Raw genomic sequence first — 18,866 nt, forward strand, 5'->3', positions numbered from 1 at the left:
CAAGAATAGTCTTGGTGGAGTAGGTTCAAGTAAAGAAGAATAATTAGAGACTGAGTATATACAACTCTTCCAAGGAGGTCTGCTGTACAGGAAACAAATGGCAATACTGTAAGGGTAAGTGGGAATAAGATTTATATATTTTTTAAAACAGCATTTGGTAAGTTGACAGGAATGACTCATGGAAAACTGTTGAATGTAGGAGAGAGGGGCAGACTTGCTAGAGCAGTGTATCTGCTTGCTGGAGGACAAACCATCCAATGTCCACAACAAGAACTGGACCTAAGAAATGAAAGCACAAAGAAATGAAAGCATCTCCCTCATCTATTAGAAGGGAGATGACAGAGGACTGGGGATAGGTACCAGGACCTGGGTAGATGTGGAAGTTCTCAGGGTGCCTCGGTTTTATCTGTGAACAGACAGCAGGTCATGAGCTGGGGTGCAGGGCAGTGAGGAGAAAATATGATATAATCACTCAGGAGGTGGGGAGAATGAATGGAACATAGAAAAGTAGCATGATTGCTGTGAAGCTCTGAGTGCCTACTTGAGGTTAGTGGTCAGAGCGTGAACTGCCAGCTGGGCCTCCTATAGGATAGAGGCAAGGAAGAGACCGCTGGGACTTAGGGTTAACAATGACAAAGGAAACAAGACTGGTGAGTGACTGTAATGAAGGAGCATGTAATTTAAGTTAGATAAGGAGGGAAGTGAGGGCACTGGGGGCATGAGGGACAGCAGAAACATGGCTGGGCTTAGGATTAACAATGACAAAGGAAACAAGACCAGGGAGTGACAGTAATGAAGGAGCATGGAATTTAAGTTAGATAAGGAAGGAAGTGAGGGCACTGGGGGTATGAGGGACAGTAGAAACGTGGCAGGGTCAATGATGTGGGTCCTGATAGGGCCAAATGGGGAGGGGGAAACTAGAGAGAGTGAGCTGGAAAAAAAATTTTTTTTAACTGACAAGGCATACGCTGGGCAGTGGGGTGACTAAAGGGAGGGGTCAACAGCCCTCTGGCAGCAGGCCCTTCCAATGCACTGCTAGTCACTTGTGATGGATATTATGTAAAAACAGTGGCACACAGGAGACTTTCAGAGAGAGCCACAGAGCTGCAGTGACACTTAAGTAGGCAGGGGATCTGCGTATTCCAGATAGAAGGACCAGAACAGAGAAGTCCCTCTAGAAAAAAGGAAGGTTTACTGAGGGGCACAGATAGTACTCAGAATGGCTAAAGCAGTTTTTTCTCCTTTAAAACAAAATCTTTAACTTTTTCCCATATAACAATATAGTCTGAGAACTATTTTCCATCACTGAATATTTCATAAGATATAACTTAGCCATTGCAATATATTCTTTGTTTTTTTTTTTTTTCCCCCGTTCCAAAAATCCATTTAATACATTGTCCTCGGATAGAGGACGTATCAGCCATCAAACTGGTAAGAACAGATACTTTGCTTGATCTTAGCCAAAAGGCAGAGAAGCGATGCAATATATTCTTAAATTATCTTCTATGATTGAATATTTCCTAAGAAGATGTATTATAATGCAGCCATTTCCCTGCCACTGGACTTTAAATGAAACCAAATTTTAAAACTGTCTACACATAATTTCAATAATATCATCATGCATGGAGTTGTTCCTCCTCTCTTGAATTATTTTCTTAGGATAAATTCCCACAGGGGAGATTATCGTAGGACCAAAGGGCAGGAACACTTCAATAACTCTTCAAATTTTCCAAAGAGCTGCACCTATCTGCACTGTCACTAGAATAAAGGTACAACTGTTTTACCACATACATGGTATATATAAGGTCCATTAATTGTTTTTGTTAACTTAATAAATTTAAAAAACCCCTTTTAAAATTTGTATTTAACAATGAGGTTAAATTTTTTCCCCAGGCTTATGTGCTGTAACTTTGTTTTTCATGTCTTCCATCATTTACTGGTAAAGAAGTTTTTTCTTTCTTTTCTTTTAGTAGAGATGGGGATTTGCTATGTTCCCCAGGTTGGTTTCAAACTCCTGGACTCCCACATAGTTCAATCTAATGCTTACTTTTAAATTCTTCCTATTTCTCTGAAGCTTAAAATGACTAAAATACATAATAATCCTTCATTGTTAAAACATGTGCGTAAAAAATACCAAAAGTAGAACTATTATTTATTTTAAATTTGTTATTAGGCCAGGCGTGGTGGCTTATCATGCCTGTAATCCCAGCACTTTGGGAGGCCAAGGCGGGCGGACCACCTGAGGTCGGGAGTTTGAGACCAGCCTGACCGACATGGAAAAACCCCACCTCTACTAAAAATACAAAAATTAGCCTGGCATGATGGCACATGCCTGTAATCCCAGCTACTTGGGAGGCTGAGGCAGGAGAATCCTTTGAACCCGGGAGGTGGAGGTTGCAGTGAGCCAAGATTGCGCACTGCACTCCAGCCTGGGCAACAAGAGCAAAACTCCGTCTCAAAAAAAAAAAAAAATTTTGTTAGTAGTCATGAGGATTCTTACTCCAGTATTACAATGTAATGAAAAAGGAAGGTACAAAACACACCTGTCTCACAGTTACTGTCAAGCTAATTAATTACAAACGACTACGCCGCAACTGAAATCAGTCTAACCAGCTCTTTCTGAAGCAAAGAGCAGAGAGCGTGTGCTAAGTACAACTGTGGGGTCACCACACTCACCGATATCCTGTCTTGGAACTCTGCTGTGGGTACAATGGGAATAGTTCCACCATGCTTTCCAAATTTTCTTTCTAAACTCTCTTGAACAGACACTATAAAAAAACCGAGAGATCAAGATATTGCTAACAGAAAAAAAAAAATGAAGTAGAACCAAAAGTAGTTCTAAACTATAATTGTAGCCTGAAAACAAACACAGAGTTTTAATGACATAAAAGGGTTAATCATTTAAAACTCAGTCAAAAAGGAATAAAACACATTGTCAGTTTCCTATATAAATGTGAATTTAGGTCACTGCTCTGTTTCCATAACACCCATTACAAGGGTTTTTCCTTGGCTCTATTAAAAAGAAAATGCTGGGGGAAAAAGAAAAGAAAATAGATGGAACACTTCACCCAGATTCTCACAGTGAGCTGAGTGTAGAAGCTCAGTTGGAGGTCTTGGTCTTATTTCAGCTTGACGAGAAATTCTACTCTTAACTGTGGAGCTTACTCTAGTCAAAGAAAAATAAGTATTCTCATCAGGAGTCTCAAAAACAATTCTTGACACTAGATAGGCCTTTACTAAGAGCAACCAGAGACAAAAATGAATATCGACAGTGGGGTTTTAAAATCACACTTTAAAAAATATTACTAACTTGTAGAATATATCCTGTGAACAATACATCACAGAACAAAAATCTGAATATAAGTATATGGGAGAGTTAATATCCAGGAAGACATTGTACATTTTTGGTCTAAGTTTCATGAGACAAAATACTATTTGCTGTTCTGAGACTCCATTCTTTCCCAAAGGGAAAAGTTCTCTTAAATGTACCTTTTTACAGACTTGTAGCTGGCTCAAAAGATTAGTTCTGGAGAACAAGATTATCGATACTCACTGAGCAAGTGGTAGTTAGAATCCCTTTCATATTTAAAGGTCAAACGGCCATAGCTGACATGATTTAGATTCTTCAGCCACTCAAAGTATGATACTGTCACTCCTCCAGCATTCAAGTAGAGATCCTATACACAAAAATAAGACACCGAAGAAATTAGAAGGTGATGGGTTTAGTAAAAGCTTAAAATGAACCTAAGAACTCAATTTAAATACCAAGGTAGACTGAACTTCAAATTTCGCAAATATATTTTAGCTGTTATCAGGAATTTCACACTTAATTTAACAGTTCCCCCCTCCCCGTCCAATTCCACCTAAGGTCTTTTCTATTTAGGGGAAAAAAATCATTTTTTTGCTTATTAATTAATGAATGTTAATAATCTTTGGTTAGAGCCTCTTCTCTACTAGTTCTCACACTAAATGGCTTGCCCACCAACCAAGTGGATTGGACTGTCCACAAGGCCTCTCAGAAGACAGGATTCTTTCTCCTATTACCTAAGGGTAGCCCATTTCAGTTACATTAAATGTCTTTCAGCAAAGGGGGTTCTTTAAAATGCATTCCAAGCCCGCACTAATTTCTAATTAACTTTTTGGTATAGACTCATGCTTACCTGCTAAAAAAACCTGAGCACGTGTTCCTCATATTAGTTTTCTGAGTAAAGCCGAAGGGGCATTTGAAATGCATAAGGTTAGGAATCATACAGAAAATCTTAGAGCTTAAGTTAGAACAGTATTTCTAATACAGTGCACATTTACATAACCAGACTCTTAGAAGGCTAAAGACATTCGGTAAAGAGCCTGAAATTGGAATAAATGTTTAGATCAAAGTGAAAAGTGACAGGCTTATAACTAACCATGCTTCTACTATATTTTCTCAGATGTGAAATAAAGACGAATTCACTAGTGCTTGGGAGAATAATTCCTCTCTTCCTCCAAATTCCTTGCAAAAGACAATTATGATTCTAAGTACATATAAAACCTAATAAATATAGATGACTTACTGGAATAACCATAATGTTTCTCTCCAGGAAGATCTTATCAGCTTCTGGAGTTGTTGGCCCGTTGGCACCTTCAGCAATAATCTGCAAGAGAGTCAGGAACAAAGAGAAATGCCAACAACACTGTCAAATCCCCTCCATTGAGGGCAAGAGATGTGCATATATGAACCTGGGCTGTGGGGAGAAGCACGGTTTCATTAAAATTAAATTAATAAAGATTACTTTGTTCTACAAAGTGTATAAAACTAACTTTCACCTTTCTATTTACCTAGGGCTTTTTTTTTTTTTACAGGAGTGTCAGGCAGATGAATTTTTTTGGTAAGGTTGCACAACTCTGTGCAGATAGCTAAAAATCATTAAATTATGTATTTTAAATGGGTGAACGGTATGGTATATGCAATATATGCCAATAAAGCTGTTAAAGAGAAAGAGAAAACTCAATCAGACTTTTCTATGACCGCACTAACATCATTCACATTGATAATGTTGATTCCAGTTCCTATAATGTTGTCACCTTGGCTTTGACTCTGGGTGCGTTGGATTTGGTCAACTGCTTCTCACTGGCAGCTGGTATCAGTATGTCACAGTCAGCTTCCAAGATGCTTCCTTCATAGGGCTTTGCCTTGGGGAAGCCCAGAATGGACCCATGTTGCTGCCATTGATTGAAAATCACAATTAATAGCTGTACCAGAGTTTAAATGTTTATATTTAGTGTCGGTGCCATAAAAATGTATTCATACCAATTTGAAGTCTTCCAGTTCCTTTGGGTCAATACCATCTGGATTCCATATACTCCCATCAGACTCACCAACAGCAATACATTTAGCACCAAAACGATGTAAATATCTCATAGAGTGTAGGCCCACATTACCAAATCCCTGTGAAGAACAATTATCCATGACACAAAAATTAAAGTCCTGGTAGAGATAGCAAGAGTCATATTTTGACCAATGTAAATCCACATTCTGTTCATTTAGAAGCCATTCTCAAAATTCTTCTGCTAAAAGAAACAATGTACCAACTGGTTTCTTTTCAACAATAAAATTCTCTGTTTGAGAATGTGATGATTGGGATTACAGGCACCTGCCACCAGGAGTTCGAGACCAGCCTGGCCAACATGGCAAAACCCCATCTCTACTAAAAATACAAAAATTAGCTGGGCATAGTGGCAGGCGCCTGTAATCCCAGCTACTTGGGAGGCTGAGGCAGGAGAATCACTTGAACCCAGGAGGCAGAGGCTGCAGTGAGTCAAGATTGTGCCATTGCACTCCAGCCTGGGTGACAGAGTGAGCCTCGGTCTCAAAAAAAAAAAAACAATCAAACATAGAAGTTGTATTTCTCCAAATTATTGACATCTCTTTTTACAACACAGGACATCTGGTCATCAAGGACTGAGGACCTGGTGGTGTACTTAACACCGCCATTTATTTATTTATGTTTTGAGATGGGGTTGCCTAGGCTGGAGTGCAGTGATGTAACCTCGGTTCACTGCAACCTCCACCTCCCAGGTTCAAGCAATTCTTCTGCCTCAGCCTCCCAAGTAGCTGGGATTACAGGCATAGGCCACCACACCCGACTAATTTTTGTATTTTTAGTAGAGACAGGGTTTCACCATGTTGGTCAGGTTGGTCTTGAACTCCTGGCCTCAAGTGATCTACCTGCCTTGGCCTCCCAAAGTGCTGGGATTACAGGTGTGACCCATCACGCCCAGCCACCACTTCTATTTTAAAGTAATTTCCAACTTAATTAAGATTATCCTAATTAAAATACATGTTAACACATCAAACAAATTTGGGTCAATGTGTAAACCTTTCTACATACTTTAAAATTGAGAGAATTATGTTAAGAGAGTTACCCTTCTAGATACAATTTCAAGTTTAAATACTGACCAATATTTTGGTTGAATTTGGTGATAGTTGGTAATAGTTTCACACGTATTTGAGAGATACTTAAATCAGTTCTAGTTACATGAATCATACCAAGGTTCAAAAAACAAAAGATGTATTACTTTGAAAACCACCACTCTTAACTTTTAAGAGTTTTGAGATAACTGTAGTTTTTAAAATTACAATTCTAAAACCATTAAAAACTTAAAGCCTATCAGTTATTAAGAAAACTTTTTTTTACCTGAACAACAAATGTTTTATCTCCAAATCCTGGTGTCATTCCTAAAATACTCATGTAAGAAGCTTCATTGATGAAGTTTTCAATCCCATGGAAGACACCACGGCCAGTAGCAGAAATGCGTCCGTGGATACCCCCTTGACTGATGGGTTTACCAGTAACACAGGCATGTGCATTAATATCCTGTAAGAGGGAGTAATTGAAAGAACGAAATGTCAAGCCAATTTCTCTGTTGAACCAATAATAATAAAGTCAAAACACATTCTCATTTAACTAAAAATATGCTCATTAGGAATGTGTGTGTATGAATGTATTTAAGGTACATTTTACCAATAGAGACAAGACTCACTTTTTCAGCTTTCTGTTCCTAGAAAATATAATAGACTATATTTCCTGACAGAAGAAACAGAGTGTAGAAAAGTAAGTCCAAATAACATCACGAAAGTAGAGCTAGCTCAGCCTGAAGCTATCATTCCTTCAACAAGTATTTAAGCACTATTACATCAAGGTACACGTCCCATTCATGAGTATCTTAAAATCAACTCTGATTTGAGCATGTCACCAAAATAGAGCCTGAGACAGGAAGAGGCTTTACAATTTTCTCAGATATGAAGACTCAATGTTGTATTCTGCCACTTTTTAAAAAGAAATTCTTAAATATAACTTGATACTTAATATAACATAATAATCAAGTTTATCTAAGAGTAGACTAATGGAAGTATTTAACGAATGTTTTTTAAAAAGGTATGTGTGGGTGAGAGTCCTGTGCTTCTGTGTGAGCACAGTATCTTTGGTAGCAGTGATTAGCTTTGCAAAGTGAAGATGGTTAACAGTCTTCACCACCCATCTTACTGTCCTCTTTCAATTGAAGATGTGCATAAATTCTTGTTCAGAAACAGGTATAATTAGAAAGAAATAAGAATGGGGCTTAGGAGGTCTTCCCTTCCAAAGCATCAAATATACTATAAATGTGGCAATCCAGGAGGCTGAGGCAGGAGAATCGCTTGAACCCAGGAGGCGGAGGTTGCAGCGAGCTGAGATCGTGCCATTGCATTCCAGCCTGGCAACAGAGTGAGACTCTGTCTCAAAAAACAACCAACCAACCAACCAACCAACCAACATGGCAATCAGAACACTGCAGAATAAACTCATCCATGGAGCAGGAGAAACTAGAGACAGTCTTAATTTGTACAGGCAATCAATATAAAATGAAAATCCATATAAAATTTTAGGTCGGTGGCAAAAGTACGAAATAGTCAATAAACTTGTTGAAGCAATTTGCTATCTATGTAAACAAAATAAAATGCCTTACTTCACACCAAACCCCTAACTCCCAGCATATCCTTAATGTTCCAGCTGGCTGAGTTAAGAAATAGTCTGTTCTTTATCTGTATTGTTTAAATATTTTTACAGAGAGAATTAGAATTATATTATTTGTATAATTACCAACAAAAAGGATGAAAGCAAGGAAGAAAAATGCAGTCTAGTAAAGTGATTTATAGAATTAGTAGTGTTCCCACGGTTTGCTTTCATGAATAATTAACACTTATGAATACAGAAATTTGAACCAAGTGCCAAATGCTTTTAAACAGTGAAAATGCAAATGCTGGAGTTGAAGGAAATACTGTCTGGGGTCAGGGCTGGCGCCAACTGCCAGGCTCCCCAGCATACGTAATGGTCCTAAAAGCCCCAAGAAGAATAAATTCTCCCACCAACACTGCACTTCTAGGTGGGGCTAGGACAGTGAGTGGCACGCTCTAGTTCACATCTAGAAATGAGCAACAAAAACAACTGGGTCCTTCCCTTAGGCCTTGATTTTAGATTTCTTATCACGTAAAGAAGGAAAATTGTTCACCAGTATATCCAAGGGGTAGTGCTTCACAAGACTTTCTCTTGCTGTTAGTACTGAGAATGAGCTACTGCCCACTGCCCACTGGTTTGCACTATTCAACGTAGTGTCTTGGTTAAAAAGAAAAAGAGACCAGCTGGGTGCAGTGGCTCACGCCTGTAATCCCAGCACTTTGGGAGGCCGAGGCGGGTGGATCACCTGAGGTCAGGAGCTCCAGACCAGCCTGGCCAACATGGTGAAACCTCATCTCTACTAAAAAAATACAAAAAATTAGCTGGGCATAGTGGTGGGCGACTGTAATCCCACCTATTTGTGAGGCTAAGGCAGGAGAATTGCTTCAACCTGGGAGGTGGAGGTTGCAGTGAGATCCTGCCACTGTACTCCAGCCTAGGCGACAGTGCGAGACTCCATCTCAAAACAAAAAAAAAACAAAAACACAAGAGACCACACACAGAGCTCATTTAGCCATAAAAAGGTGACAGGTGGAAAACTGTCCTTTTTGGGAAAGACAGTCGAAACCACAATTATTTGAAGTGTCTAATATTATTCCTATTTTATTTGAGGGGGTTGAATAATTTGTCTGATGTAATACCTATTTATTTTCTGGTACTTACTAAAGGCTGTGTACAGTTCTAAGTGCAGTGGATTATTCATCTAATTCTCATATGATCGTCTCAGAAAGTAAGTACTATTTTTTTTTTTGAGAGGGAGTCTTGCTCTGTCACCAGGCTGGAGTGCAATGGTGTAATCTCGGCTCACTGCAACCTCCACCTCCTGGGTTCAAGCGATTCTTCCACCTCAGCCTCCCGACTAGCTGGGACCACAGGTGCGTACCACCATGCCCGGCTAATTTTTTTGTATTTTTAGTAGAGACGGGGTTTCATCATGTTGGCCAGGATGGTCTCGATCTCTTGACCTCGTGATCCATCCACCTCGGCCTCCCAAAGTGCTGGGATCACAGGCGTGAGCCACCGCACCCAGCCAAAGTAGGTACTATTATTGCTGTCATTTTGCATATAAGGAAATGGAGGCACAGAGACTCCCAAGTCACAGAGTTGATGGGTGAAGGTGCCAGGGTTGGACTCCAGGTGGTCTGCCCATGTTCCCAGCCACAGCATGACATCACCTCAGGAAATGTCCACATTTCCACATTTTTCCTCTTCTCCAAGGACTATCTTTTCACTATTAAAAGAATTCCCCAGTTCTTTATTCCCTTGGGGGACTTCTCTGGCCTATCTCTTGCACCAATGAATCTGTGGCTCACAGCCAATAAACATGCCAAAAGACAACAAAAACCTTTTTCTTTGGGTAACAGCCACTTTTCAAGCTGTCTTCTTTCTGCTTCTCTCCAGTGCCATTTTTCTTAGCTGGAAGCTATACTTCGTGCCTTGGTTCCCTCTTCATATCCCTTTGCAGTCTGGGCCCCTGTAGTAGCCTCTTGCCCTCAACGAGGCTTCAAATGCACACTTAGCTGAGTCACACCTGCTTAAAACCAGTTCTTAACTGGTTTCCCTGTGCTTTCAGGACAAAGACCAAAGTCCTCACGGTAACCTACCAAGCAGTAACTTGGCTTGACCCTTTTTCCTACTGGGCTTTCTTAACCCACCTTTCTCGTTCTCAACTCTGGCTACAATTATCAGTCCTTAGCCTCCCAAATCACCTAGCTTCTGAACTTCAGAACCTTCCCTCGGGTACTTCCTTCTGTTCCAAACACTTGCCACTACCCCTCCCCTAGTCCACGTCCACACACCCATCTGAGTGCAGACCAGAAGGTTATGTCTCCTAGGAGGCCTTTTCTGACCTTACCTTGAAAGGACTGAAAGAGTTGGTTGGGCCAGTTCTTCTTTTTCATAGTTTCAAAACAACTTCTAGCAATTTATCCCAATTGTAGTGAATACCTTGCTTACACTTGGCCTTGCATGTACTAGGCATACATGTGTTTTTTGACTCCATTTCTCTTCCTACTCCTTAAATGTTTCGTTTTTCAAGGTTGCACTCCTTTCAGGGACAGTAGTTATGTCCTCTTGTGTTCAGTTCTGTGGTACTACCTCTGCTCAGTCCCCAAACTCAGGTTCTCCTGGCTCTCTGGGCTCAACCTGGTCCCTTTCCTTAATGCCACATATATCAAACCCAGTCTTGCTGAGTCTCTCTGTCACATGCCTCACATGTGCCAATGCTCTTCTCCTTGGTCCTCTGGCTCCTGGGCTTGGTGGAAAGGCGGTGACACCACAGGAGGTTCTCTCCTGGCACCAGTACAGCTGGACACTGTTGCCAGCCTATTCTTCCCAAGGGAGGATCAGCAAAGTCTCTCCACTGTAAAGGATCAGCAAGTCTCTCCATGTAAAACACAAACACTAGGGCTTGGTATTTTTGTCCTGGTTCACTTAACCTCTTCATTCTTATTTTCTTCTTTATTTTTGAAAGGAGAGTCTCGCTCTATTGCACAGACTGGAGTGCAGTGGTACAACCACGGCTCACTGCAGCCCCAACCTCCTGGGCGCAAGCGTGCCTCCCAGGTAGCTCTGATTATAGGTATATACCACCATGCTTCGTTAATTTTTGTATTTTTTGGAGAGGTAGGGTTTCCCCATGTCCAGGCTGGTCTCAAACTCCTAGGCTCAAGTGATCCACCTGGCTTGGCCTCCCAAGTGCTGGGATTACGGGAATGAGCCACTGCACCCAGCCTTCGCTCTTACTTTCTATTACCTTTACAAATATGCCTTACCTTCAGACAATCTGAACTCTACTATTTCTCTTCCTCTTATCCTCCAAATCTCCAGATGTTTATCTTCTACCCATTTTGAAGGTCTAGCCCAAATATCTCTTCTAGAAAGTCTTATTTCAGAATTCATAATCTCCACTGTTGTATTACACTATTTCCATACCTCATCTGCTTATGTGCCTTAGTTTCTCTTTAAATGAAAGCTCTTTGACGGAAAAATCAGAATTGAATATTTCTTGAGCTATGTTCTAGTGTCTTAGCAGAGTGGGCTGCCCTGGTCAGTGTGTCCTACCCCAGTGACAAATACAGGGCAGCATGTAAGTAAGGGCTCCATCTGTGTTCATCACATTTACAATTTAAGAACAGACAAGTAGACACAAAATAATATGCACATAAAGATTATGACTGAATAATAGAAAAACCCAGGGATTCTCAACTTCTGATATAATCAGTCAAACTGTTAATTCTTGTAGACAGCAAATGTGTAAGCCTCGGGGCTTCCAGTGGGTACTCACGTAGTGGCCTATGGTGCTGGCATAGGTATCAGCGATCCAGGACATCTCCCGCTCACCTGTGCTCATGTCTGGGGCAGGGACATCAATGCCAGGACCTGTGGGGGCACCGGAAAAGAGCAGTGCACCAGTTTTTAAGAAAAATTCTTCTTGAACGCAAAGATCCTTGCAAGTGTCTGTAATAACAAAGTTACCATGGCTAGAAAACTTTAGATCTCATTTAGGTAGCTAATCAAAGTCATAGAAATATTCATTAAATGTTTCACAATAAAACTTAGACACATATGGCTGGGCACAGTGGCTCATGCCTGTAATCCCAGCACTTTGTGAGGCCGAGGCGGGTGTATCACCTAAAGTCAGGAGTTCGAGACCAGCCTGACCAACATGGAGAAACCCTATCTCTACTAAAAATACAAAATTAGCCGGGCGTGGTGGCACATGCCTATAATCCCAGCTAGTTGGGAGGCTGAGGCAAGAGAATTGCTTGAACCTGGGAGGCAGAGGTTGTGGTGAGCCAAGATCATGCTACTGCACTCCAGCCTGGGCAACAAGAGTGAAACTCCGTCTCAAAAAAATATACATATATAAAATTAAAACTTAGACACATATAACATTACACAGTAATTTCTTCCACTGGCATTTACTTGCTATATGTTTGGAAGTTAGCTATGTACAAGACATAAGCCACTCTACAGGATTTCTGAGTGTGTGACCAGGGGCTAAACATTTTTGCCTCTCTTGACTCATTTCACTAAAATGCAATTAGAGATAATAGTACCACTGTGTTCTATATAAGCAGGATTATTATGGTTAGGGAGTTGACATGTATGAGATAGTATAGTAACATGCTGCTTAATGGGAGTATAAGCCCTCTTTACCAAGTAGAGAAAAAGGGGAGAAAGTCACATTGCTAAAGCAATTGTGCTAAGCCCCACATTATTTTTACGTGTGGAAGAATGCGGCTTTGACCTATTATTTGACACTTAGCACATATAAAGTTTAGGCCTTACCTTTCAATTCCTCAGATCACAGCAAATTAAAGTTAAAACTTTAATTTGGCTAACAAATTAGCTTAAAAGCTAACAAATTAGCTCACGGGCAATAACAAGTATCACTGACAGCACTAATACTGACGGCTACAGTAAGATCTCTGATAAAAACATGTTAGGTGATGCTCACTCAAATCTGTAAAGGTGCAGAAATACTCCTCCCAAACACAGTAAAATGTTATCTACTAAGATTTTATGTAACCTAATTATCTAGTACGTCAGTTAAATGAAATATGGTATACCTACGCAAAGGATAACTTTTTTTTTTTTTTAAATATAAATAAACCGAGATGGGGTTTCACCATGTTGGCCAGGCTGGTCTCAAACTCCTGACCTCAGGTGATCCACCCATCTCGGCCTCCCAAAGTGCTGGGATTACAGGCGTGAGCCACCGAGGATAACTTATAAATTGCAAATCACTTGGAATTATCGTGAACATACATATGGAAAAAGGCAGGTTTCAAACAGCATGTATAACCTGTTCCCCCTTACATACAATTTTCTTTCCTTCCCCTTTCTCTCTTCCTCTCTCTATATTGTTTATAATTTTCTATATTATTTCAACTGTTAAATACAAACTCATCTGTACAAAAAGAAAAATACAACTTTAAAAATGGTTAAACTACTATGCCCCCCTATAAATTAAAGTTTGTTCTAAGGGCTGTACCCAATTCTTCCTATAAATTCAGGAGCTACTTGTAATCTGTGCATCCCTATTCATTAGTTTTGTACGTAGTAGAACACTCATAAGCCTAATCATTAATATAAAAAGCAATCCTTGACCATTTCAAAGTTGTCTTATGCCAGCCCTGTATCTGTTATATCACAACTTGTTCAAAGAAGTAGATTATCTATGCCTTGGGCCCCTGAGTTATAGAAAAACATTACAATATACTAGTTCTGTTGACAAAAAGTAAAATTTATACGAAGAATTGGGTATAGCCCTTAGAACGAACTTTAATTTCTAGGGGGACATAATAGTTTAATAGTTTAACCATTTTTAAAGTTGTATTTTTCTTTTTGTACAGATGAGTTTGTATTTTTAAAGAAAAATTAAAAAAAAGAATACATTTTTTACTTCTTATTTTTTGAGACGGAGTTTCACTCCTGTTGTACAGGCTAGAGTGCAATGGCACAATCTTGGCTCATTGCAACCTCCACCTCCCAGGTTCAAGCAATTCTCCTGCCTCAGCCTCCCCAGTAGCTGGAATTACAGGTGCCCTCCACCATTCCCAGCAAATTTTTTGTATTTTTAGTAGAGACAGGGTTTCACCATGTTGGCCAAGTTGGTCTTGAACTTCTGACCTCAGGTGATCCACCCACCTAAGCCTTCCAAAGTGCTGGGATTACAGGTGTGAACCACTGTGCCCAACTCCAACAGATAAATTCTTATATAGAGAACAGGTCTGAGGTGGAAGTCTGCGTTTTTTAAAAAAGCAACTTTTCTAACAGCGTGTGACTATATATAGAGCAAGAGTTGAAAGGGCAATTTTGGTGCACAGAGACATAGGGATGAGAAGGGTGGAGACATCAGAGACCTGCAGAACTTCAGTTTACACAGGTGATATTTACACTCACACACAAGAATGAACACTGACCTTTCAAAAGCTTTTTCAAAAACAGAAGAGGAAAGGACACTCCTCAACTCATTCCACAAGGCTAGAATTATCCTGATACAAAGACTAGACAAAGACATCATAAGAAAACTATAGACCAATGTCACTTACAAGCATTAAAGGGAATAAAATACTTAGTTGTAAGACTTCTACGATGGGAACTACAAAATATCATTGCAAGAAATCAGAGACCTACATAAATGAAGACATCTCATATTCAGCACTGGAAGGCTTAATATAGTTAAGATGGCAATACTGGTCAAGTGGAGTGGCTCACGCCTATAATCCCAGAATTCTGGGAAGCTGAAGTAGGAGGGATGCTTGAGCCCAGGAGTTCAAGACCAGTCTGGGAGTCTGGGATATATAATAAGACCTTGTCTCCACAAGAATTAAAAAATTAGCCAGGCGCAGTGGTGCATGCCTGTGGTTCTAGCTACTTGCGGGGCTGAGGTGAGTGTACTGCTTGAGCCCAGGAGGTCAAGGTTGTAGTGACTGCTGCCTGGTACTCCAGCCTGGGTGACAGGGCAAAACCCTTTTTTGGCGGGGGCGGGGGGGCGGAGTGAGGAAGATGGCAATATTCCACAAATTGGTATACAGATTAAATGTAATTGTTATAAAAATACCAGCCTCTTTTTTGTTTTGTTTTGCAGAAATTGACAAACTGAAAACACCCATGTGACAGAACCAGGGCTCAGGCTCAGGTCTGAGCCTCAATCTGAAACTCTGTGGAAAGAGCAGTCAGGAAATAACAGAAAAGTAACATCAAATTTGAAGGTTTGGCTAGGAGTGAGAGAAGAAAACTCCCTTTGCCTAACTTCTACGCTTCAAAGCTGTCCGGGCCCAGATGTCAATTTAGCTGCATCCTGGGTCAATAAGGCTTTTGCACATTAAGCAAATAAATCAAATGACTGTGTTTTCTTTCAGTATTCCAATGAATCACTTTTTGCCCTCTGGAGTTATTAGGTACTTATCAAGACTGATAAAATTAAGCTGGAGATATTGCAGATATGGGCGATAAATATGACTGAATAAAGTCTGAAACCATTTAAGACTATTAAATGTGTTGGAGATTTAGGCAAGGAGGAAATTCCTTATAAAAATATGAAGGCGGCTGGGTATGGTGGCTCATGCCTGTAACCAGCACTTTGGGAGGCCGAGGTGGGTGGATCATGAGGTCAGGAGTTCGAGACCAGCCTGGACAATATGGTGAAACCCTGTCTCTACTAAAAATACAAAAATTAGTTGGGTGTGGTGGCATGCGCCTATAGTCCCAGCTACTAAGGAGGCTGAGGCAGAAGAATCACTTGAACCCGGGAGGCAGAGGTTCAAGTGAGCTGACATCATGCCACTGCATTCCAACCTGGTCAACAGAGCAAGACTCTGTCTCAAAAAAAAAAAATTAAAATTAAAAAAAATTATGAAGGCTATTAACAACCTGAACATGACTTCAATTCACTGTATCTCAAAATTAGTAGGTACTCCTATAAAGGTGTGAGTGAGACAGTTAACTCATGTTAACAGGCTTTGTGCAATGATGCACAAGTTCACAGTAGTACTGGGTATGCAGCATGTCAAAGGCCCAAATGCCTATTATGAAAAACAGGACAAATCTAGTCAAGTTTTAGAGTTACATATACTTACTGTATTTCTTTTCTTTCTTTTTTTTTGAGACAGAGTTTTGCTCTTGTTGCCCAGGCTGGAGTGCAATGGTGCAAACTCGGCTCACCAAAACCTCTGCCTCCTGGGTTCAAGCGATTCTCCTGCCTCAGCCTCCTGAGTAGCATGTGCCACCACGTCCGACTAATTTTGTATTTTTAGTAGAGACAGGGTTTCTCCATGTTGGTCTGGCTGGTCTCGAACTTCCAACCTCAGGTGATCTGCCCGACTCAGCCTCCCAAAGTGCTGGGATTACAGGTGTGAGCCACTGAGCCTGGCCACTTACTGTATTTCTGTATCAGGTTATTTCATGACATATTTTCCTAAAAATGAATCTGAATAGCTTTATTTCTTTTTTCTTTCTTCTTGAGATGTGGTCTCGTTTTGTTGCTCAGGCCAGAGTGCAGTGGCACGATCATGGCTCACTGCAGCCTCAACCTCTCAGGCTTAAGTGATCCTCCCCTCTTAGCTTCCTGGACTGCTGGGACCACAGGCATGCACCACCATGCTTGAATAATGTTTTTATTTTTTGTAGAGACAGGGTCTTGCTATGTTGCCCACAATCTGGTCTCGAACTCCTGGGCTCAAGTGATCCTCCCACCTTAGCCTCCAAAAATGCTGGGATTACAAACACGAGTCACCATGCCCAGGCTTTATAGTTTAATTTCATAGGAACTTGTCCATGGTGGGGGAAATGCTGAGAAAAGAAGTAGAGAAAAATACACTTTATTTCTTATTTAAGTAAACCTTATCTTGTTTAACTATACTGATACTGATAGGGCAAGCATTCTATTAAGTAACTTTGTATATTTTATTCAAACAAATTAGAAGCCTTCTAAATAAAGAAATATACAGAAAGGTTTAAATTGGCTGGGCTCACACCTGTAATCCCAAAACTTTGGGAGGCCAAAGGGGGCGGATCACCTGAGGTTGGGAGTTTGAGACCAGCCTGACCAACATGGAGAAACCCCGTCTCTACTAAAAATACAAAATTAGCTGGGTGTGGTGGTGCATGCCTGTAATTCCAGCTACTTGGGAGGCTGAGGCAGGAGAATCGCTTGAACCTGGGAGGTGGAGGTTGCAGTGAGCTGAGATCGTGCTACTGCACTCCAGCCTGGGCGACAGAGCAAGACTCTGTCTTAAAAAACAAAAACAGAAACAAAAACAAAACCCTTTTACAATGTCCGTATAGAAGAAGAGGTGGGAGAGCCCTCTCCCTTGTGTCCACTCTGCACATTAAGAATTTTTTAGGTGTTCCCACTTTATACCAAAATCTATGTGGCCAAACATACCAATAAAGCCCTTCTTTGCTAGCTCCATGGTGAACCTCCTTGTGATCTTTTCCAATTCATTATCCTGTAAAATAAGAAAACAAAAATGAAAGAAAAAATTGATATAAAAATCGCTTGAGATTATAGCCAGTATTTTATTTTCTATTAATAGTACATTTTCATGTAATCCTTAGATTAACTCATAAAGTAAGCATTGCAATTTTAAAGGTGAGAAAATAAGTGATCAAAAAAGTAGATCATAAAAACAAGATAGTAGAACTAGGGCTCAAATTCCCATTCTACTAATTCCCCACTGAAAAATATACTAAATCTTAATTAAGATTAACTGAAGGCTGGGCATGGTGGCTCATGCCTGTAATCCCAGCACTTTGGGAGGCCGAGGTGGGCGGATCATCTGAGGTTGGAAGTTCCAGACCAGCCTGGCCAACATGGTGAAACCTTATCTCTACTAAAAATACAAAAAAATTAGCTGGGTGTGGTGGGTGTGCTTGTAATTCCAGCTACTTGGGAGGCTGAGGCAGGAGAATCACTTTAATGTGGGAGGCGGAGATTGCAGTGAGCTGAGATCGCACCATTGTACTCTAGCCTGGGCAACAAGAGCAAAACTCCGTCTCCAAAAAAAAAAAAAAAAAAAAAGACAGAGAGAGATTAATTGAAATATAATTATATTCCTTTTTAAATGGTGAATTTTAAAGAGAATAAAATTCATACGCATTTATGTTTGTATATAGATAATTTAGTACTATGTAAAGCATTGTGACAACCAGTATGAATTAACTTGGAACTGACAGGATAAAGAGTAAGATTTTTATAGGCTTAGTTAAGATATTTGTCACTTGATTGAGATCCTGACATAAAAACTTCAGATCGCAGTAATACTTTTCTTCTTTTTGAGACAGAGTCTTGCTCTGTTGCCCAGGCTGGAGTGCAGTGGCGAAACCTCGGCTCACTGCAACCTTTGCCTCCTGGGTTCAAGTGATTCTCATGCCCGAGCCTCCTAAGTTGCTGGGATTACAGGTGTGCACCACTACACCTGGCTAATCAGATCATGGTAATTCTTAAATATGAGTGTAACTGTCTAACAATATGAAGATATTAATTACCTTTTAAGTAAGAAAATAATAAAACAAAAAGCAAAAAAAAAAAAAAAACCCAAAACACTCATAAAAACAAAACAGAAAATGATAAACGATATATATATTAAGAAGGTGACCTTTATATGGCAAAACACTGAATTAATTTTTTTTTTTTTTGAGACAGAGTTCTGCTCTTGTTGCCCAGGCTGGAGTGCAATGATATGATCTCAGCTTACTGCAACTTCCGCACCCAACACCCAACCACCCCAGGTTCAAGTAATTCTCCTGCCTCAGCCTTCCGAGTAGCTGGGATTACAGGTGCACACCACCACGCCCAGCTACTTTTTATATTTTTAGTAAAGATGGGGTTTCACCATGTTGGCCAGGCTGGTCTTGAACTCCTGACCTCAGGTGATCCACCTG

The 18,866-nt window shown here is 40.4% G+C and overlaps 1 protein-coding gene and 1 pseudogene across 1 annotated transcript in view; both read right to left on the reverse strand.

Annotated features, from left to right (window-relative positions):
- GLUD1 (glutamate dehydrogenase 1) overlaps positions 1-18,866 on the reverse strand; it is a 35,985-nt gene that overhangs the window by 3,833 nt on the left and 13,286 nt on the right. Inside the window, exons 4-11 of the mRNA XM_012472623.3 lie at positions 17,368-17,431; positions 11,758-11,852; positions 6,675-6,854; positions 5,288-5,425; positions 5,062-5,199; positions 4,551-4,631; positions 3,554-3,677; positions 2,677-2,768 (exon numbers count right to left, since the gene is read on the reverse strand). Of these exons, the coding sequence (XP_012328046.3) occupies positions 2,677-2,768; positions 3,554-3,677; positions 4,551-4,631; positions 5,062-5,199; positions 5,288-5,425; positions 6,675-6,854; positions 11,758-11,852; positions 17,368-17,431 (912 nt within the window). The remainder of the gene's footprint in view (positions 1-2,676; positions 2,769-3,553; positions 3,678-4,550; positions 4,632-5,061; positions 5,200-5,287; positions 5,426-6,674; positions 6,855-11,757; positions 11,853-17,367; positions 17,432-18,866) is intronic.
- Positions 1,317-1,480, reverse strand: LOC135274112 (U2 spliceosomal RNA; annotated as a pseudogene).

Source organism: Aotus nancymaae, unplaced genomic scaffold, assembly GCF_030222135.1.
Source record: "Aotus nancymaae isolate 86718 unplaced genomic scaffold, 86718_ANA_hifiasm-v0.15.2.pri h1tg000010l, whole genome shotgun sequence".
NCBI lineage: Eukaryota > Metazoa > Chordata > Mammalia > Primates > Aotidae > Aotus > Aotus nancymaae.